Source organism: Gekko japonicus, unplaced genomic scaffold (genome assembly GCF_001447785.1).
Source record: "Gekko japonicus isolate JY-2015 unplaced genomic scaffold, Gekko_japonicus_V1.1 scaffold441, whole genome shotgun sequence".
Lineage (NCBI taxonomy): Eukaryota > Metazoa > Chordata > Lepidosauria > Squamata > Gekkonidae > Gekko > Gekko japonicus.
This window is the reverse complement of record NW_015172017.1, coordinates 568,515-590,256: the sequence shown is the minus strand read 5'-3', so window position 1 is coordinate 590,256 and position 21,742 is coordinate 568,515. Positions and strand designations below refer to the sequence as shown.

The 21,742-nt window shown below is 50.0% G+C and overlaps 2 protein-coding genes and 4 non-coding genes across 7 annotated transcripts in view; 5 read left to right on the top strand and 1 right to left on the bottom strand.

Annotated features, from left to right (window-relative positions):
* RANGRF (RAN guanine nucleotide release factor) lies at positions 1–14,518 on the top strand. 2 transcript variants are annotated; one of them, XM_015420455.1, is made up of 6 exons: positions 1–59; positions 1,677–1,774; positions 5,304–5,420; positions 10,210–10,357; positions 12,316–12,410; positions 13,999–14,518. In XM_015420455.1, the coding sequence occupies exons 2-6, from the start codon at positions 1,686–1,688 to the stop codon at positions 14,123–14,125; spliced, it is 576 nt and encodes a 191-aa protein (XP_015275941.1). In that variant the 5' UTR covers positions 1–59; positions 1,677–1,685; the 3' UTR covers positions 14,126–14,518. The 2 variants fall into 2 exon arrangements, with proteins under 2 accessions (XP_015275941.1, XP_015275942.1); XM_015420456.1 differs by lacking the exons at positions 1–59; positions 1,677–1,774 and adding an exon at positions 2,317–2,369.
* On the top strand, positions 7,656–7,727 carry TRNAA-CGC. The gene has a single exon. It is a non-coding gene; the product is annotated as a tRNA-Ala (tRNA).
* Positions 8,040–8,112, top strand: TRNAA-UGC. The gene has a single exon. It is a non-coding gene; the product is annotated as a tRNA-Ala (tRNA).
* On the top strand, positions 8,711–8,782 carry TRNAA-UGC. The gene has a single exon. It is a non-coding gene; the product is annotated as a tRNA-Ala (tRNA).
* TRNAA-UGC lies at positions 9,268–9,339 on the top strand. The gene has a single exon. It is a non-coding gene; the product is annotated as a tRNA-Ala (tRNA).
* Positions 14,519–17,929: 3,411 nt separating the features above from the next.
* Positions 17,930–21,742, bottom strand: part of SLC25A35 (solute carrier family 25 member 35) — a 10,022-nt gene continuing 6,209 nt past the window's right edge. Inside the window, exons 4-5 of the mRNA XM_015420428.1 lie at positions 20,512–20,646; positions 17,930–18,109 (exon numbers count right to left, since the gene is read on the bottom strand). Of these exons, the coding sequence (XP_015275914.1) occupies positions 17,930–18,109; positions 20,512–20,646 (315 nt within the window). The remainder of the gene's footprint in view (positions 18,110–20,511; positions 20,647–21,742) is intronic.

Below are 21,742 nucleotides of genomic sequence, written 5' to 3'. Positions count from 1 at the left end.
TAGGGCGGTCCTCGCGTTCAGTCGGGGACCATTTAAAGGGGAAGTAGCAGCGCGCTCAGGTAGGGTTGAGAAAAAGGCTTGCGGAAAGGTCCGGCGATCGGACTGGGTGCGTAGGTCCATTAATGGCTGTTCACCGTAAGGACTCAATCGATCCTCCATGGTCAGGGGCAGTCTACCTCTGAATAACAGCCGCTGGGGGGGAAACAGTTGCCTTTATGCCTCCTCCTCTATGCTGGGCGGTGCTTTCCTTGCAGGGCTCCTCGAATTCCCTCTTACGTGACATAATAGTTAAACGAGGATTTTTTTTCTCCTTCGGCGTATACATCGACTAAACCTGCCCCTTTGCATATTAGAGGAGTCCCTTAGGAGGCGCTGTTGCGCTTGCATTTTTCCTTTAAATTCAGCCGCCGTCTCCTCCCCAAACTCTTCCTACCAACCCTTATCCCAAAAATTGCTTTACACGACTTACGGAATGCGCTGCCAGTAGATACGTTTCATGGTTTTAAAAGGACACTTGGCAGATTCACGGAGGACAGATCTGCCAGCGGCCAAATAGAGCCTCCATGATCAGGGGCAATATACCTCCGAGCAATAATTATTGGCGAGTAAGCAGCGGGGGAGAACTGTTCTTTTCTTGGCCTGTTTGCTGTCTTTTGGGGGTGGGGGGGCATTTGGCTGCTCACTGTGAGCACCTGGATGCTGGACAACCTGGAGTTTCCTGCAGTCCACCTGCTTCTCTACCAGATGGTCACTCATCGGACTTCACCTTTCTGTCCCAGAATGTGTGCATTTTGGGAGAGAGTCTCTCTGTGCCTTTGCAACTCGAATTTGGCTGAGGAGGGTTAGTTACTAGGTTTCCAGCCTCCCTACTTAGGACTCGGCCTTGGGATTTGTAAAGGAACAGTGCCTCTGAACTTGTGTAGAGTGCTTATACTTTCAGTTGTTTAGAAGGCTGCATCCCTGCAGTCGTTGGACACTGTGATATCGTTGTTTCTGTCCCGAAAATGAAGCCCATGCAATGTTCCCTATATGCTGTGAAGTCTTCTGAGCAAAAATTCTCCTTTGTGAGCTTCTGGCATGAAAGTTGTGAGCGAGCGGTTTGGCTCCTGCATAAATTAGTTTGCCCTGGAGCCATCCTTCCTGAGCTGAGACAAATATCTGTGAGCTGGAGACTAAAAAAAACTGTGACCTAGCTCACACTAACTCAGCTTGGAGGGAACACTGCCCATGGGTTGGCTCCAGCCGGCTTTTTGCCAGTTCCTTCCCATGCCCCATGGCTTCTGTCTATGCAGGTCCCTGGATCCCCCAGTACAACCTTTTTGATGTCAAAATGGGAACCCCCTTTTGTGTCGGTGGAAAACGTGGCTGGATCCCAACCAGTGTTCCTTCTAAGCTGAGTTAGTGTGAGCTAGCTCACAGTTTTTTAGCCTCCGGCTCACACGTTGTTGTCTTAGCTCAGGAAGGATGGCTCCAGAGCAAGCTAGTTTATGCAGTAACCAAATCACCTGCTCACAACTTTAATGCCAGTAGCTCACAAAGTAGAATTTTTGCTCAAAGGACTCCACAGCTTAGAGGGAACATAACCCAGTTCCCGAAAACTCCTTATCTGAACACGGTTTGCATTTCAAATGCTTTGTAAAACCCATTTCCCCCTTTTTTTTGTCCTTGCCTTGCAGGTGGGGGCGATGGAGGTGGCGGGACAGGAGCAGCAACAGCGGCCGCTCTTTGGGGGGGCCTTTTCTGCCTTCCTCCCCCCTGGAAGTCTGGATGTCAGGTATTGCCAGCCCTTAGGAATGACCGGAAGCATTTTGAGCTATGGGGTTGCCGGATTCTCCTACCCCCTAAAGTTAACAAATGAACGTTTGGAGTGAACAGAGAGACTCAGACTTATTTTGACGTATTCATTGCTTTACAACTGTTGACCTTATAACCTTAGCTTGGCATTTCATTCTGTTTTCGCATCTCTTAAAACATCTTCATCGTGTTGCATGTTAGTTTGCTGTTCAGCCCGTCTATAAGTTTGAGCCTTCCCTCCCATTCCATTGTATTTGAAAAAGTGTGCCTTGCACACGGAAGCTCATACCTTGAAATAAACCTTTGTTGGTCTTAAAGGTGCCCCGCTGGACTCTTAAATTTGTTCAAACCTTTGGAAAGTTAAGGGCCAGTTTGGAACTCGGAAGTTAGAGTCTGTCCCTTGTCCCCTGTGAACAAAGGATAGCATCAAGGTTCTTCCGGCTGCTGCTCGACTATTACTGGCTGAAAGTTGGAAATCTGAAATAATACCCTCTAGAGAAGAACTAACGTTGAAGTGATTAGAATGAGCACAAATGGATAATTTGAGTTTGACACCACAAGACCAAAATGAGAAGGTACATACGAAGAGATGGTTAAAGGTGTATAAATGGTTAGAAGATTTGTTAAGTGTTTAATGGCTCTACTATATATGTAAGCAATACGGGTGAAATGTCTGATTTGTAAAACTGAAAATAAAAATTTCTGGAAAAAATATTATAATAATAATTTTAAAAAAAGGTTCTTCCGGCTGCCTTGTCAAGCAGCCAGGTTTTACTCCCCAGTTGGGCGTAGGTATCACTGTTATGGTTGCCAGCCTCCAGGTGGGGCCCAGAGATCCCCCCCCCCCCGAGTTGTAACTGATATGCAGACAACAGAAATCATTTCCCTTGGAGAAAAAGACTGCTTCAGAGGTCAGACTCTATGTAGGATGACCAGTTCTGGATTGGGAGACTCCTGGAGATTGGGGGCGGGGTAGAGCCTGGGGAGGGGGGGTTGGGAAGGGGAGGGACCTCAGCAGGATACAGTGCCACAGAGTCCGCCTTCCAAAGCAGCCATTTTCTCCAGGGGAGCTGATCTCTATTGTCGGATGATCGGGTATAGTAGCAGTTGATCTCCAGGCCTCACCTGTAGGCTGAAACAACCTGAGCTGCAGCGTTAGGAGAGTCTAGTTGCAGCTTTGAGAATGACAGGAGTACGCCGTCCATGAATGTTACCTGCACAATGTGTCTTTTGTAGGACCGGCAAAAAGCATCCGTACAACTGTTAAGAAGGCTGTCCCCCTTTTTGGAAGACTTCATGCAAGGAGAAGCGGGTTTATAATTCTAGAAACTCCCATTGGGGCTTGACTTTTGAAACACTGATGCAAAATTGTCTGGTAGTTAGCAATCTGTATGTACTGAATGTTACTGCTTATTGAACGTAATGAATATTTATCCCTGACTAGGATGAAATAATGATACACGATGCACTTTACTAAATGATGACCATCAATGGAACACATTAGTTTTGCAGTGTATATTTATTTGTTACTAGACTCACCTGTAGGCTGGCAACTGTAACTCTATGGCATTATGCCCCGCTGAAGTCTCTCCTCTCCGCAAACCCTGCCCTCCTCAGGCCCCACCCCCCAACAAACCTCCAGGAATGTCCCAACCCAGAGTGCCTCGGAACATCTACTTAGGATGGTGCTGTTGACCAATCAAATACTTAGAAAGACTAGTATTTATATTTTTCCAGGTGGGTAGCTGTGTTGGTCTGAAGCAGTAGGACGAAGTTGGTCTTAAAGGTGCCGCTGGACTCAAACTTTGTTCTATTTCAGTTTCAATTTAGTGTAGTGTAATTAGCCATTGGCTGTTACAAAGTTACAAAACACAAATTGTGAACAAATCCAGGGCTCTTTTTGTAGAAAAAGCCCAGCAGGAACTCATTAGCATAATAGGCCACACCCAACAGCAGAAACTCATTAGCATATTAGGCCACACCCCTGACAGCACAGCTCGTTAGCACATTAGGCCGCACCCCCATGTTACCAGAACTGTGGTTATCCAGCCACACCCACCTTTTCTTGTTATTCTCTTTACCTTGTTTGTGGTCAAAACACAGGGCTTTTTTTGTTGCAGGAACTTCTTTGCATGTTAGGCCACACACCCCTAATGTAGCCAATCCTAATGAGTTCCTGCTGTTGGGTGTGGCCTATTATGCTAATGAGTTCCTGCTGGGCGTGGCCAACTCAGGAGCCAGCCGGAACTCCATTCCTGTGCATTCCTACCCAAAAATAGCCCTGAATAGGACTAATTTAATACGTGCCCCTTCCCAATGCTGCCTCGGAACGTATATTCTTTGCAGCAAGGGCAAATAATGAAACTTTATAAGAGACTGTCATGGCTCAGGTGGAGTGTCACCTGACGCTGCCACCACGCTGGTTCCAGGCTCCCTTGAGAAGGCCCAGAGCACCCTCCCAAGACCTTCAGACCTCCCTTTTGGCCGAATAATAGGCGTGAGGACCAGGCAGAGTGAACAATGAAAACAGTTGATTGTATAGGAGGTCAAACAACAAGGTGCAGAATTATAACAGTAAGTGGGTGAAAAGAAAAGAAATCAAATGCCCTAATGCATCTAAATATTTATTTATTTATTTATTGGATTTCTACCCTGCCCTCCCGCCAAGGCGGCTCAGGGCGGCTTGCAACAGTTTAAAACAACATACAATTAAAAATAGCAAATACAAAATATAAAATACAATAAATACAATAAAACTAAGTAAATATGGCGGCATCCTATGGTAAAGTGCTAGTGCGACCCAATGGGTGCAGTCAGTTCTTATTTGAACGCTTGGTGAAACAGCTCAGTTTTCACAGCTCTACGGAACTGCTGGAGGTCCTGTAGAGCTCTAATCTCCTTGGGGAGCTCGTTCTGTCCCTAGCTCACTATTCCAAGTGACACTAGATTACTCACCCTTCCCTCAGGATGAAGGTTTCTTCCTGCAGCAGTCTTCCTTCTGGCTCTGCCCTCTGGAAGAAAGAACAGCCTTTGCTCTGGCACCAGCTCTTTTGTTCCCCAGCCCTCTTCTTCCCTATTGGTCAATTTTGGCTCCAAAACCTCTCAGGGGCTTCTGGGAGTTGTAGGCCCAGCCTCACCTACTGCTAGCCAGGCTCCTTGGGCCTAGTAGGCCTCTGGTGGCACAGCCCAGATCATGACAGAGAGATACGCATCAATGTGAGATAACGAAAATGAATTTTTTTCCTCAACTGGGTAAGCACTAAGACCAGATAAAATACCTGCTAAAAATTTAGCCCTCAGACTAGACTGCAATGGGCAAAAGGGAATATAGTGAGCTAAATCCTCAAGTTCGTGGGAACCACATAGACGATGGGCAACTTTGTTCTATTTACATTTTTGTTCCTTTTTTCCATTGTCTCAGGACGGTTCTTAGATTGCACCATAAGCCGTCCCCTCGATTTCTTGCCTGGCTTGCCTGATCCTCTCCCTGCCCTCTCTGTCCTTTTCAGTGAGTTGCGCCAGGTGCCCAACAACCAGGAAGTCTTTGTCCACCCCAGCACAGACCAGAGCATCATTGTGGAACTGCTGGAATACCAGGCAGGGGTGCCTGATGAAGCCGCTGTCAGGTATGTGGTCAGATGCTCCGTGGCTAAAAAAAAGCAAGGGCCTGGGTCTGAACCAGGTGCCTACAAATCACGTTCTCTGCCCTCTGATCCTGAAGATGTTCCCCCCTTGTGCACTCTTCCAATGCTCAAAAGCCTCTGGTCATGACTTTACATTAGAAGGCATCGATCAATAGTTTATTCTGGCCAGGGCTATTTTTGGGCAGGAACGCACAGGAATGGAGTTCCGGCTGGTTCCCAAGTTGGCCACGCCCAGCAGGAACTCATTAGCATAATAGGCCACACCCAACAGCAGGAACTCATGAGGATTGGCTACATTAGGGGTGTGTGGCCTAACAGGCAAAGGAGTTCCTGCTACAAAAAAAAGGCCCTGGGTTTTGACCACAAACAAGGTCAACAGAATAAGAAGCAAAAGGTGGGCGTGGCTGGATGACCACACTTCTGGTAACATGGGGGTGCGGCCTAATGTGCTAATGAGCTGTGCTGTCAGGGCTGTGGCCTAATATGCTAATGCGTTTCTGCTGTTGGGTGTGGCCTATTATGCTAATGAGTTCCTGCTGGGCTTTTTCTACAAAAAGAGCCCTATTCTGGCCATGGACAAGAGACAAACAAAGGTGGTTTGGCATTGCCTGCTTCTGCATAGCAGCCTTGGACTTTCTTACTGGTCTCCCATCCAAGTCCTTCTTCACCCAAAGAGTAATTAACATTTGGAATTCACTGCCATAGGAGGTGGCAGCAATTGCAAGCATAGACAGTTTCAAGAGGGGACTGGATAAGCATATGGAGCAGAGGTCCACCAATGGCTATTAGCCACAAGGTATAGATGGAGCACTCTGACTGGGGCAGTGATGCTCTGTATTCTCAGTGCTGGGGGGGCCACAGTGGGAGGGCTTCTAGAGTTCTGGCCCTGCTGGTGGGTCTCCTGATGGCCCCTGGGTTTTGGCCACTGTGTGACACAGGCCTCAGTCACACAGCAAAGTTGCCATGGGAGAGGCACAGATGGTGGGCGGATTATCCGGGCGCGATCACACCCCAACATCTGGGAAGTGGAGCGCACCCGTGGCTTACAGCCGACAACGCAAGTTTAAAAAGTAGTACCTCCAAGGTACTAGTAAACGTTTGCCACGGGCTGCCTCCAGACTCCCGTGGTGTGCCCCCCCGATATCCGGCCCGTGTAACCGGGCCCACTGAGCGTGGGACTGGATGGGCCACTGGCCTGATCCAACATGGCTTCTCTTCCGTTCTTACTAATCAGGGCTGACCTGTCTGAGAAGATGAGGCATGCCTGGGCCATCCAGGGCAGGGCAAAAAAAGTACGTTAGCAGGGTGGTTATACGAATATACACACAATCTTCGGTTAAGAGGTATAAAGAGGCAAATGTGTGACACTAAGTCAACCCTTTACCTCGGTAGGTTCCTGCAGCTAGATAGAATCTGTCCAATCTGTCCCAAGGTTTCAGATTAAATGTCTGCCAGAAGAAAGGGGGTGTCCCATTTCTCCAGTCTTCCTGGGATTCTTTGGAAGATGGCTGTAATAAATATAAATCTTAGGTCATCATAGAAGGGGCAGCGCAGCCACACACGTCCAGCCGCTTCACTTTCCTCCGTCACGCAAAGGAGAAACACTTACGAAGCAGGGCTCTTTTTGTAGAAAAAGCCCAGCAGGAACTCATTAGCATATTAGGCCACACCCTGCCACCACAGCTCATTAGCATATTAGGCCACACCCATGTGTTACCCGAAGTGTGGTCATCCAGCCACACCCTCCTTTTGCTTCTTATTCTGTTGACCTTGTTTGTGGTCAAAACCCAGGGCCTTTTTTTGGAGCAGGGACTCCTTTGCATGTTAGGCCACACACCTCTAATGTAGCCAATCCTAATGACTTTCTGTTGTTGGGTGTGGCCTGTTATGCTAATGAGCTCCTGGTGGGCGTGGCCAACTCGGGAGCCAGCCGGAACTCCGTTCCTGTGCGTTCCTGCCCAAAAATAGCCCTGCGAAATGGCACACCGCAGTATCACATTAAAAGGCAAAACTATGTGCTGAAGATAATCTGAAGCCCAGTGCGGCGTTTGCATGTGCCCCATTAGGTATTAGTATAATTTTAAGCTGGTATATCTTTCCATCTATCTATGTGTAATTCCCCCCGCCCCCCCAAAAATAGGGGATTTAGGAGTTGTGGTATGAATTTTACTGATCACCTTGACAACACTCCCACCCTGTGAGTCTGGTCTGTCGACCGGGGATGTAGCTCAGTGGTAGAGCGCATGCTTCGCATGTATGAGGTCCTGGGTTCGATCCCCAGCATCTCCACTTTTGCTGGAGGGTGATTTGTCCTGCAAGGCAGAACTGCTGGAGTGTAGAAATGCAGGGGTTTTTGTGTGTTGAATGTTCACTGGGCATCCTTACAGGCAGTTAGTTCCAGGGTGCGTTTGCCTTGCATTTTGTGTGTCAAAACGGTCAGGGTTGAAGTCTGTTGCCTGGGATGTTTCCCAAAGCGTCTTGCCTAGCCGTAATGGAAACAGGATGCTAAAACAGATGGACCTCTGATCTGGCACATTCATTCTTTTGTCAAGGTGTTTGCCAACACTGCAGCACATTTTTCTAGGGCTCAAGGAGCAGCGAGGGGGTGTAGCTCAGTGGTAGAGCGCATGCTTTGCATGTATGAGGTCCTGGGTTCGATCCCCAGGCTTCTCCATTATTTTTCTGGCCCTGAAGGAAGGCTCTTACAACACCTTAAACAGTAATTAAACGACTGTGGCCAAAGCTTTTGCAAGTCCAGCACCAGTGTTCCCTCTAAGCTGAGTTAGTGTGAGCTAGCTCACATTTTTTTAGCCTCCAGCTCACACATTTAGCTTCCGGCTCAGGAAGGATGGCTCCAGAGCAAACTAATTTATGCAGTAGCCAAATCGCCCGCTCACAGCTTGAATGCCAGCAGCTCACAAAGTAGGATTTTTGCTCGCAAGACTCCGCAGCTTAGAGGGAACATTGTCCAGCACCTCTGACAAAATGGAGCTTGTGGCAGAAGCATTCTTGAATTAGCGTTCCTGTTGTCAGACGTTTCTGCTGTTAGATTGGCTAATGCCCCACCCACCCAGTGGAGACAGGAGCTGCAGGCCACACACCACTGGATGGTGCGCTGTCGCTGTGGCACAGCAGTAATTTGCCTCTGGATTTTCCTGTGTTGGCGAGAGCACGAAGTCCAATGACTTGTCAATGTGGCAAGCGTACCAGGAGTCAGGGCCACATCTCGATCTGGTGGTGGAGACTTCAGGAAGCAGAGGCTGGGTTGGGAAGGGGATGTAGCTCAGTGGTAGAGCGCATGCTTTGCATGTATGAGGTCCTGGGTTCGATCCCCGGCATCTCCACTTTTTCCAGAGGTTTCCCCTTTCGTGAGGCAATTGACTGGAACGTTGAAATGCAGCTCTTTGTCTTTTGAATATTTACAGGGCATCCCTAACAGTCGGTTTTACACACTCAGAAGTGTTTTTCAAGTGATGTGTATAAACATGGGTGTTATTCAGTGAGGGTTTGTGGCTCTGTGAAAGCATCCCTGCTAGGCATACACAAGATCCCCGGGTTCAACCTTGGGCATCTCCAGTTAAAAGGCCCAGATGAGGGCTGTGGGCCCCTTTGGAATTCTGGCACAGTGGCAAGATGGCTGCTGCAAGAGGCGGTGCCAGCTACAAAATGGCTGCCGCAGCTTCCCTTCAGAAGCCAGGAAAACTTCTCACTGCAGGAAACAGGCTGAAGGATGAGGTGGATGTTTGATTTGATCTCACAGGACTTTTTTTTTGTCATGTAACCATGTCACATTGCAGCCAATGTTCTATTGCTACTACTTGACTAGCTGGGGGATGTAGCTCAGTGGTAGAGTGCCTGCTTTGCATGTATGAGGTCCTGGGTTCAATCCCCAGCATCTTCACTTTTGCTGGCGCTTTCTACAGCCTGCCGGGACCTGCCTTGTAAAGCGCTGTGCATAGATTGATCTATGAAGGGATGGTTATGAATAGCACTGCCTCTGAACAGGGAATTTAACCAGATGCAGAGATGCAAGGATTTGGAAAACATTTGGGAAAGCCGGGGGGCATGGTTTTTCCACTGACTCCCCCTCCCCGAATTTTTCCAACATAATGACTGGCAAATTTTGTGGAGCTGGTTTTTTAAACAAAACAAAACAAAACTCACATACAATATTTTCACTTTTTTCCTGGCGGGTTCAAGTCCCTGTGTCAGATTTGTTATGTGATGAAGGGAGCTTTGATTCTCGAAAGCCCCCCCCCCCCCAAAGATCTTGTTCGTCTCTAAAGTGCTCCTGGACTCGAATCCGGTTCTCCTCCTGCAGACCAACACAATTCCCCTTTGAAACTCCCCCCCCCCCCATAGCTTCAAAATTCCTGGAAATTTTCTAATCCCTGTGTGTAATCCACCGTGAGTCCCTGTGAGAATAAAAGGTAAAGGTAAAGGTTCCCTTGCTCGAAAGCCAGTCGAATCCGACTCTAGGGTTGCGGTGCTCATCTCCGTTTCAAAGCCGAAGAGCCAGCAATGTCCGAAGACGTTTCCGTGGTCATGTGGCCGGCATGACTAAACACCAAGGCGCACGGAATGCTGTTCCCTTCCCACCGAAGTGGTACCTATTTATCTACTTGCAATTTCTTGCTTTCGAACTGCTAGGTTGGCAGGAGAGAATAATGTGAGAATAATGGACTATAAATCGATACATAAATAGGTGCCGTTGGGGTCTCTTTCTGTGACTGCCAGATGTTTATCCGTCTCTCCTCCTGCCCCTTTTCAGATATCACTTTGACGATGTGGTTGGCACTTCTGGCGGCGCTGAGGTTTTGAGCCAGGAGTCGCTGGCGCCTCATCTCCTGGCGCTGGAAGGCTGTAGCAGCGCCTGGAACCTCACGGCTTGCCAGCTGGTAGCCAAATTCAACGAAGAGGTGGGTATCGGAGTTTGTTGGGATGGTTGTTTGTCGTTTGTGGTTGGATTGACACATCCTTGGCTACAGTGCGAGCCGGCACGGTGTCGCGCTTCGAGTGTTGGACTCACCACTTTGCCGTGTGAAAAGTACTGAGACTTACTCAGTGACTTCAGCTCTCATACTTTATTAGGAGAAGAACAAGACAAAGTAGCCGGCTCGCAGGCCGGCTTATATGTCCCAAGGAAAACACACCCACATACACCCCACACCCATGAATGGTCTATTTACAGTGATTAGATTATTCCCTTGGATCCTAGGTTCCCGATTGACAGGGAACTAGGATCCGACTGGCTATTGCGTTTAGGAGCAAAGCCCAGGCCCTTCGCTTGGCCGCATGTCGAACCGGCCGAAACCAGATCGTGCACATGGCCGGGTCAGTACACAACACCGTGGAAGCTCGTTGTGTGACCCTGGGTCACCCGTCAGACACATTCTCAGCCTAACCTGTCTCGCAGGGTTGTCGTGAGGATAAAACAGAGGAGAAGAGAAGAATGTCGGCCCATTGGGAGGAAAACCCTGAGGTGAATGATTACGAGGGTGCAATATCCAGTGACACAAGGATCCATTCTTGTCCGAGAACCTTAACATTCTTCATTTACGCTCACAATTCCCATTCGGGGGGGCGGGGAGCAGACCTCTCCTTCCCCCTTCTCACAGAAGCCCCTTTGACTTGAAATACCTGGCAGGGCTGCAAACCCTCACGTTTTTACCCCAGATTCCAAGAGTGAGAGTCCTGGCAGCTGTGTTCACCTCACCTCAAACCTCATTTAAATGGGGCGTGGGATTACCACACACACACACATACACCCTTTCCTGTTATTTTTGCATAGAGGGCCTACGGCAATTTCACGCGGCTTCCATTTAGACGGCTGCCTCAGTCTTCACTTTGCGCCTCACTTGACACCCTGAGGTAGCAGGCCTTTCTTTTGGCTTTCTGAGGCCTTCTCTCCTCTTTGGCCCCTCTCTTCAGAAATGAAGTTTCTCTCTTCTTCTTTTTTTATCCCCCTAAGGGAAATTTTTTATTGATTTTTTTCAAAAAACTACAGACTATAACCCAAAATTAGGAAGGGGAAACTACAACTAGGGAGAAAGGAAAGAAAACCACTAGTAACTAAAACCCCAAGAATAGGAGATCATAACAACAACAATAATAATAATAATACTTTCAATTTATTAATCGCTTTCCCCAGTGGGCTCAAAGCGATGTACAGTTACACATTAGACAGGGGACTAACAATGTTCAAAGGGGATAGGGAGGACAACATATATTCATTTTTAATTGCACACGCTGTCACTGCACAGTGGAAATGTCTTCTGGCTTGGCTCAGTCATTTTCCGAACGGCTGCTTGTCGACCAGGCTTCAGGACCCGTATGTCACATCGCCACACTGCCACCGCCTGGCCTGAGACATCCACTGCAGGGATTTTTGTAGCCGAGAAGTTCTTTCGCCTTTTTCCGACCTCGACCAGGAAGTCCCGACCGTCAGCTAACACCCTCCCACAAGGGAGATTGGTGTGCCCACCCTCTCTAAGGAGTGGTTCCCATTTTATCTACTCTCCGAAGCTTTCGAATCGCTGGGTGGACGATGAGCTGGGGACAACAGGCTGGCTGCTCACACCAGCCCGGGGCTCGAACTAACGCAGTTCAGATGTTAAGACAGCGGGATATACCCACTGTGCCACAAGAATAAATATTATTCTTAATCGCTAGTATTACTTTGAACATAGTCGGTTATGCTAATTTTTAAAATCTTTTTACCCATCAATCTCTATGTTTAAGAAAACCCCCAGAGCATCCCGCAGTTAATGTATAATTTTCAGGCTTTCTAGGCAGGCGAGGGTCTCCCCAACAAGTGTGATGTGCAGGGTGGTTCCCAGCGGTTTTGACACTTTCCCACCCGCCCTCTTGCCTGCAGGCCAAAAACGAGGTGAGACTGCATCTGGCGCTGCTCCGCCTGCCCCAGTATGGAACAGACGTGCTCTTGACCTTCAACGACCCCACCCGTATCCAGTGAGTACCCCTCAGAGTCGAGGGATGCGTTGCCCCAAGTGGGCCAAACTAGCCTGACTGGCAAAGGAGAAGAGGGGCCAGTGGTCACGGCTGCCCACTCAGACAGCCCTGTCCCTTTGTGATATTTAGAGTTGCCAACCTCCAGGTGGTGGCTGGAGGTCTCCCACAATTACAACCAATGTTCCCTCTAAGCTGTGGAGTCCTGTGAGCAAAAATTGTACCTTGTGAGCTCCTGGCATTAAAGTTGTGAGCGAGCGATTCGGCTCCTGCATAAGTTAGCTTGTTCTGGAGCCTCAACCTCCCTGAGCTAAGACAAAAAAATGTGTGAGCCGGAGACTAAAAGACTGTGAGCTAGCTCACACTAACTCAGCTTAGAGGGAACACTGATTACAACTGATCCCCAGGCATTAGAGATGATTTCCTCTGGAGGAAATGGCCACTCTGGAAGGTGGACTCTATGGCATTATACCCCAGTTTGGAGTAGTGGTTAAGTGTGCGGACTCTAATCTGGGAGAATCAGGTTTGATTCCCCACTCCTCCACTTGCACCTGGCTGGATGACCTTGGCCAAGCCATAGTTCTGATAAGAGCTGTCCTTGAAAAAGAGCCGTTTCTGTCAGAGCTCTCTCAGCCTCACCTACGTCACAGGGTGTCTGTTGTGGGGAAGGGGGAGGGAAAGGAGTTTGTAAGCCACTCTGAGACACCTTTGGGTAGTGAAGGGCAGGGGTATACATCCAATCTCCTCTTCTTCTTGAAATCTCTCCCTAAACCCCGCCCTCAGGCTCCACCCCCAAAATATCCAGGTATTTCCCCACCCAGAGGTGGCAACCCCAATGATATTTGTGACATTTCTGTACCACCTTTCTGGCCCTTGTCTCAAGGCTGCTATAATACATGTGATGCGATCAGGGAAAGGAAGATGAGAAGCAGCACATGCTGGTAACCAAGAGGAACGTTCGTGAGAAGACCTGCCCTTGTAAGGCACTTCCTGTTCAGAAATTCTACAGGCAGGGCCCTCTCGGTTGTGGCACCTTGTTTGTGGCATGCCCTTCCATTAATCCTCCCAACAGTCATTGAACCAGTTGTCTTTCCAGCACCGGATCGAGGCTTCTGTGTGTCTGGTTGCCGATCGTGGCCCTTACTAGTGCTAGATTTTCTACTTGCCATCTTTATAAACAAAACCAGCATTTGCGGTTTGGCAACCCTGTAATCATCGAAATGAGTTCTCTATATCCCATTTTTGCGGCTGTCCTTCTAATATCCCTGTGGGCCAATGATACCACAATGCCCTAGGCCTACCCTCTTTCTGAGAAGGAGGTGCCAGTCACAATGAGGGCCAGTGTATTTGCTCCCATGTCCTCCTGTAGGTGCGGGTTCTGTCATGTGTTCCTGGCTAATGGGCACTGCAGAAAAGAATTCTGGGAGGGGAAGAGGCTAACCGTTGTTGGCCCTGGCAAGATGGGGGAGGAGCTTCCTGAAACATCGTGGGGGGGGACAATGGAGTAGTTGCTACAGGGGCGGGGAGGGGGGCAGGGGTGGGGGAAACCAAAAGAACCTATCAATGATACCCCCCTTCTCATTTCTCCCAGTCCCCTAAGCAGCAGCGCGGCCCGAGGAACTGAGGTCCCACAGTCTTCTCTGCCTCCATGGACGGTGGAGCACTTCCACACCTTTGTACACCGCCTGCAACTTCTTGACCCTGGCATCTTTGGGTAGCCCAGAAGCAGACACCTGAGATCTAGCCTCAACCCATCTCCATCATGTACGCAACACTGTCTGCCAGGACTCTTGGACGGCCACCTGCCTGGGTCTCCACCACACTCTAGCTTTCCCCTTGGTCCAGAGGGAAAGACAGAGAACCAGCACCCTACAGGATAGGTCTTGTCGCACAAGGCAGTTTCGTGCCACCCCATCTGCAAAAGATGGTTTCAAGTCTCCCCTTAAGTGAAATGGAATTATCAGGGTTCACCTGTCGAACTTCAGCTTGGTCTCTTCCTCATGGCCCCTCTTCTACTTAGTGTTTCAGCCCAGCCCACCGCCAGCATACCATAGCTCAAATGTTATGGGGAATTGCCCCTCCTGGTGGTTGTGTCCAATAAAAAGTTCAGTCCTCCCACCGGTGTTTTGGTTTATTTCAACCGGCTGGGGCTGCCTCAGCCCCTCAGAACAAAAATCCACAAGGCAGTACCGAAATTATATATTTCACTAGGAACAGACATTCTGGATTCATAAAATAAAATGATGTACAGTTGAGTTTTCCCTCAGGGCTGGTAAGCAGGAACGATAATGGGGGGGGGGGGGTTGAAGGAAAGAGACAAGAGTAGACATCTTTGACCAAGGCTACGGCAACACGCCTCCCTTTCCCTTTCGGCAGATCCCCCACCCACCCCCTTTTCTGGCTCACTATGAAAACTGAAAACTGCCAACCTAGCAGTTCAAAAGCAAGAAATTGCAAGTAGATAAATAGGGACCACTTCGGTGGGAAGGTCACAGCGTTCCGTGCGCCTTGGTGTTTAGTCAAGCCGGCCACATGACCACGGAAACGTCTTCGGACAGCGCTGGCTCTTCGGCTTGAAAACGGAGATGAGCACCGCAACCCTAGAGTCGGATTCGACTGGCTTTCGAGCAAGGGAACCTTTACCTTTATGAAAACTGAGGAGGACTTTTGCAGACCGCATTAGGAGTTGGCCCTCAGCTGAACCAGCAGCATGCTGGGAAAGAGCAGCGGCAGCCAGCAAACACGATAGCCCACTGACATGTGTGGGCTGGCTGTGAAAACAGCAAGTAGCTGCACTGCTCCCAGGAAGGGGGGGGGGGGAGAGAGAGAAGTCCAAAAGTGCAATAATCTTTAAATAGGACCAACTTTAAAAATTAACCAAGGAGCATTTCTGTGGCCCCGAGTGCTTCTTCAGAGAAACAGTCAACAAACAATAATTAAGAAAATGGGGGCCAAGATCGTGGGTGTGTGCGCATTTCTGAGCATAAGACCAGCCCAGTAATCAGCGGTGGTTCTGAGACCTAGGAAACAAAGGCAGGATGGGGCCTTGCAATCACTGCTGCCACCAATGTTCCCTCTAAGCTGCAGAGCCGTGTGAGCAAAAAATGCTACTTTGTGAGCTACTGGCATGAAAGTGGTGAGCGGCCGATTTGACTAATACATAAATTAGTTTGTTCTGGAGCCCCATCCTTCCTGAGCAAACACAAAAATGTGTGAGCTGGAGGCTAAAAACCTGTGAGCTAGCTCACACTAACTCAGCTTAGAAGGGAACACTGGCTGCCACCACCACCCCACCCCCACGGGGCTAAGCAAGGGATGGTCCTTGCCAGTGTTCCCTCTAAGCTGAGTTAGTGTGAGCTAGCTCACCGTTTTTTAGCCTACAGCTCAGACATTTTTGTCTTCGTTCAGGAAGGCGGGCCCCAGAGCAAACTAATTTATGCAGTAGCCAAATCGCTTGCTCAGAACTTTAATGCCAGCAGCTCACAAAGTATAATTTTTGCTCACAAGACTCCACAGCTTAGAGGGAACATTGGACTCCTTGCCCCACCTGAGGTGGGCAGAAGCCCCCGCTGCCCGAGCCCCTGGGTAGGTGTGGCCCCTCACAGTGCTGTGGGTAGGTGGCACTCCTCACAGTGCAGGGCCTGGGGTCACTGCCCCTGGCGCCCATCGGCAAAGACCGGCCCTGCCCACAGACTTAGTTCTACCATACCTAGAATTTATTTTTCTCTCTTCCCCTTCTTTCTTTTCTGATTTCCCCCCCCCCAAAAAAAGCCCAAATCATCTGGCATGAAGAAGAGTTCTGTGCAATCTGGAAACCTGCTTGCCATTTTGTGATGTCTTAGGTCCTAACAGAACGGCTGGCCTTGGCATTTTTGAGTTCAGGGATGTGAATCGTCACAGCTACTTGGCTTGAATAGGTCCATTCTGAGGGATGCTGGATGGTGTGGGGGGGGGAGGGGGGGGGAATGTCGGTGGCTTTCTTAAAACAAAGGCCGGCTGGCCTTGTCTTGAGGGGGCAGGGCTCAGTTTAGCTGCCTCTGGACTGCTGGTGGGAAAAAACGAGGCAGCTGCAGGTGGGAGCGGCTGGATTGGAACCCAGGAGCACCTTCAGAGACCAACGAGATTGTCAGGGTCAAAGCTCCCTTTGTAAAGAATGGAGATCCCTGAGTTAGATGCTGACCAAGGGAGCTTTGACTCAAAAAAACACATGCCCTGAAAATCTTGTTGGACACGCTGTGGTGCTACTGAATTCCGATCTTAACTGCTGTATTGCAGACCCAACATGGCCTCCCTCTGAAATGCTCTTCTTCACGCAGGTAGGTGCCGTCGTATTAATGCTCTAGCACCACCTAGGGGTGGGACTCTTGTAGTGCAGGGATCTTAACAGACGTTCAACTGAGGCCTGCCAGAGCAAAGTCTGAGTCCAGTAGCATTTTTATGACCAACCAAGTTTAGTTCTGGGTCTATGAAGAAGAAGGGATTGGATTTATACCCCACCCTTCACTACCCGAAGGAGTCTCAGAGCAGCTTACAATCTCTTTTCCCCTCCCCGTAACAGACACCCTGTGAGGTAAGCGGGGCTGAGAGAGCTCAACTGCTCGTGAGAGAACAGCTCAGAGAGAACTTGTAACTGACCCAAGGTCACACCAGCAGCTGTGTGTGGGGGAGTGGGGACTCAAACCTGGTTCTCCCAGATTAGAATCTGCACTCCATCCTAACCACTATACCAAACTGGTATAAGCTTTCATGTACATGCACACGAATGCTTGTACCGAGAATTAAACTTAAAGGTGCCACTGGACTCAGACTTTGTTCTGTTGCTTCAGACCAACATGGCTACCCACCTGAGGCCTACCAGTCCTTGACGGCCAACGGGATGAATTTGCCACCACTGAAGCACTTTAGGAGCAGAGAGGCCACGCCAGAGGCAAGCCTCCTCACCACGTAAGCTATCCAATCCAATCCAGTGGCTCTAAAGAAGTTCAGCCGGCCTTCTCCTGCTGCCTATCTGGGATTACAGGAATGGGCAACTGCCAAGCACCTAATGGGTGACTGGCTGGCTGGCTGGCTTCATTCAGCTCGGAAGGCTACAAAGTCGACCAGGCCCGGCCTAGTAGAAGGGGATTCCCGAGTAGATTTAAAGCACAGCGAGGGCAGGGCCGTGACCATGGGAGTCGCAAGTGACTTTGGTTGCAATAAATAACAGTTGGCGAGTTTGCCTGTTTTGGGTCAGCACATCTTGCAGAAGATCCTCTCCCAAGTAGGGAAGCGAGATAAGAGAGAGGTCACGAAATAACCAGCTGCCACGTCATGAGATGCGATGTGAGGAACCAACGGCCTTCCCTATGCAATGGAGAACACCAGAGGCAGCTCTGTTGCAGCCCCGGATGAATACACGGCAGGGAGGAGGAGAGCGAGCGAAAGGCCCAGCCTTGCTACTGTGGTCCTCTCCGCGTCTCTCTAGGTCAGGGAGGAGCCACGGAAGTGATGCTGGCTTCTGGCACTTCCAGCTACCCTCGGCGTCACCGCTGGTCCGTCCAGCGGGCGTAAGCGTTGCGCAGCTGGTCCCAGAAGAGCAGGCTGAGGATGGTGTGGGGCCCGATCCGGAAGTAGGAGGCCCCCAGGCCCTTGTAGATCCCGAGGAGGCCCTCTGTGCGGATTATTTTAGCGAGGCAGTCGAGAAGACCCTTATACATCAAGCCCTGCGGCAGAAGGAGAGACAGAGTCATTTATATATATATTTATATATATAAGGAAGGGACTTCGCTTGAACTGCCTATATCTTTGGATTCTCCCGCCAGAACCTCAGTTCTGACACGGTACTGATCTGGCCTGGAACATCTTTATTTCTCAATAAACAAATCACTGCCGGAGAGTGTTGTTGAGAGTAACTTTCTCCAGGAGTCGGACATGGTGTCAGAACTCCCTCTCTTTGACGGTCGCACCATGAGAGTGATGGCAGACGAAGGCCAGGGACGGGAACCAGTACCCAAACTGTGATCCTGGCCCCTGACACCGAAAAGCAGAAAGGAGACGGAGTGGGCCCCGTCAAGCCTAAGAAGAGCACAGTGGCCCGAGAGCTGGCCAGGGTGGTGGGAGGAACAGTCCTGGAGCGTCGTTGAGAGTAATTTTTGTCCAGATGTCGGACCCTGCGGCTTTCTCCTTGCCAAGCAGAGGCTCTGCCACTAAGCCACAGCCATGGTTTTAAGCCAGTCCCCCCCACCCCCCAAACCCCACAACATTTCAAATTTGTGGACACTTAACAGAGTTTTGAGAACTGGTAGTGGGTGCCACCATAAAATGTGTGCCGTGAGAGACAATTACAAGTAGGGTTGCCAAGTCAAATTTTCTTACCAGCGGGGGAGCCTCACTGGGCTCCGGGAGCTGTTCTTCGATGTGCGCGCGTGCCGCCACCATGTCACCGGAAGTGACGCGCGACGTCGATCACGTTGAAGGAGTGGCCCCGATCGTCAGAGGGAAAGCCATAGAGCTTTCCCTCCGACGATCGGGGCCACGCCCCCAACGTGATTAAGAACATAAGAACATAAGAGACGCCAATGTTGGATCAGGCCAAAGGCCCATCCAGTCCAACACTCTGTGTCACACAGTGGCCAGAAATACCAGTGCCATCAGGAGGTCCAGCAGTGGGGCCAGGACATTAGAAGCCCTCCCACTGTTGACCCCCCCCCCAAGCACCAAGAAGACAGAGCATCACTTGCCCCAGAGCCCCTAGCTATACCTTGTGGCTAATAGCCACTGATGGACCTCTGCTCCATATGCTTATCTAATTCCCTTTTGAAGCCGTCCATGCTTGTAGCATGGTGACGCAGCCACTTTGAGCTTCGGGGGGCGGAGGTCCCCCCGGGGCCCGATTCTGCGGCGGTGGAAATCGGGCCTCCGAAGCGGGGGTTTACCCACCACTCGCCCCCACTTGGCAGCCCTAATCCCAAGTCATGTGATTTTTTTTCCGAAACAAGACATTCCCTGCAGGCCCTTCTGGGATCTTCTGAAGCCTTTCCTTTTCTTTCTCCAGTTAGGTGGAGGAAAAGCAGAGGTGGCTGTTTGCTGTGGGAAGCAATGAACGGGTGCCCGGAAACACAATGTTGATGGGTATCATGGCCAGTGTTCCCTCTAAGCTGAGTTAGTGTGAGCTAGCTCACAGTTTTTTAGCCTCCGGCTCACACGTTTTTGTCTCAGCTCAGGAAGGATTGGGGCTCCAGAGCAAACTAATTTCTGCAGCAGCCAAATCGCTTGCTCGCAGCTTTAATGCCAGTAGCTCACAAAGTAGAATTTTTGCTCACAAGACTCCACAGCTTAGAGAGAACACTGATCATGGCATACAGTTGCCCACACTGGGGATCGCTGGCTTAAACTTTCTTGTGAAGGTGTCCCCTCGTGACCAGGTTTATAACTCAGCATGTTTCAGGGCAGTAGGACATACAGAGAAATGTTAAGTCTGGAGCCGTGGGGGGCACTTTCAGAAGAAACCGTGACCACAGGCCAATTGGCACGATGAGATGCATGTCAACACAATCGGTTTCAACGGTCAGGCTCTGGTAAAAAAGATTTCAAATCGGCAGAGGTCTTTGCTTAGCTACAGCACTACGGGGGAGGAAGCAAGGCACAAAGAACTGGGAGGGGACACAAAGACCGGTCGAATTCTATCTACCCGTTTTTACCCCGCCCTGACACCACACCTCAGTTTTATCTTCCCAGTAACCCTGTAAGGTAGGTCAGACAGAGAACAAACGACTGGCCCAATGTTACCCAGGGAGCTTTGTGGCCAAATGAAGATTTAAATCCAGGGCTAGTCCAGGACTGTAACCACTACACTGTTCTGTCTCTCACCTGAGGAAAAGGTTTTCAGGGCTCTTTTTGTAGCAGGTACTCATTTGTGTATTAAGCGACATACCCCTAATGTAGCCAATCCTCCAAGAGCTTACAGTAGCCCCTGTAAGGAGAGCTCTATAAGCTCTTGGAGGATTGGCTACATTAGGGGTGTGTGGCCTAATATGCAAAGGACGTCTGCTACAAAAAGAGCCCTGCGATATCTCCATCCCGTCCAGCCTATCCAGACACAGCCCAGGCCTTCCTCTGTGCTCACCTGACCCTCGGGCCCCACAGGCTGGTTGTAGAGGCGGGTGCTGGCCACGTCAAAGGGGGTCATGGCGATCGCGATGGTGCAGCTGCTGGTCATCCCAGCACTCAGGGCCACCTGCCAGCCGTCTTTTGGAAAGATCTGGAGGGAGCAGGAAAGAGGGAGCGTTACCGGGAGCGAAAACAAATCAAGTTTCTAGCCCTCAGGAACCGAAAAAGAAAGCCGCAAGACTTGAGTCCAGCGGCACCTTAGAGACCAACGCGATTTTCAGGGCAGAAGCTTTCAAGAGGAAGAAGAGATTGGATTTATACCCCGCCCTTCACTCGGACTCTCAGAGTGGCTTACAACCGCCTTCCCTTCCTGTCCCCACCACAGACACCCTGTGAGGTAGGTGGGGCTGAGAGAGCTCTGGGAGAACTGCTCTGAGGGAACTTGTGACTGACCCAGGGTCGTACCAGCAGCTGCATGTGGAGGAGTGGGGAATCAAACCACTCTTAACCACTATACCAGATACACTCTTTCTCATGAGACACACATATACACACACAAACAGCACATCTCAACATAATTTACTGGTAAAGGTAAAGTTTCCCTTTCTCGAAAGCCAGCCGAATCCGGCTGGCGGGTTGCGGTGCTCATCTCCGTTTCCAAGCCGAAGAGCCAGTGCTGTCCGAAGACGTTTCCGTGGTCATGTGGCCGGCATGATTAAACACCAAGGCGCACGGAATGCTGTTACCTTCCCACCGAAGTGGTCCCTATTTATCTACTTGCAATTTCTTGCTTTCGAACTGCTAACCCGGTTCTTCCAGATTAGAGTCCGCGCTCCTAACCACTACACCAAACCGTCTCTCTTCATCAGATAAGCTCCCTTTGTCAGATACCTGTTGAACGGAGTTTTAACTCTTGAAAGCTTATGCCCTGGAAATCTTGTTGGTCTTTACGGTGCGACTGGACTTGAACCTTGTTCTATTGAAAACCAACACGAGGAAGAAGAAGAGATTGGATTGATACCCCCTGCCCTTCACTACCCAAAGGAGTCTCAGAGCAGCTTACAATCTCCTTTCCCTTCCCCTCCCCACAGCAGACACCCTGTGAGGGAGGTGGGGCTGAGAGAGCTCTGACAGAAACTGCTCTGAGAGAACTTGTGACTGACCCAAGGTCACACCAGCAGCTGCATGTGGAGGAGTGGGGGAATCAAACCACTCTTAACCACTATACCAAACATGGATACACTCTT

Coding starts and splice junctions, on each gene's coding strand:
- RANGRF (XM_015420455.1), top strand. CDS start 1,686: ATGGAGGTGGCGGGACAGGAGCAGCAACAGCGGCCGCTCTTTGGGGGG. Junction 1,775..5,303: donor CCTGGAAGTCTGGATGTCAG/GTATTGCCAGCC, acceptor TGTCCTTTTCAG/TGAGTTGCGCCAGGTGCCCA. Junction 10,358..12,315: donor TAGCCAAATTCAACGAAGAG/GTGGGTATCGGA, acceptor TCTTGCCTGCAG/GCCAAAAACGAGGTGAGACT.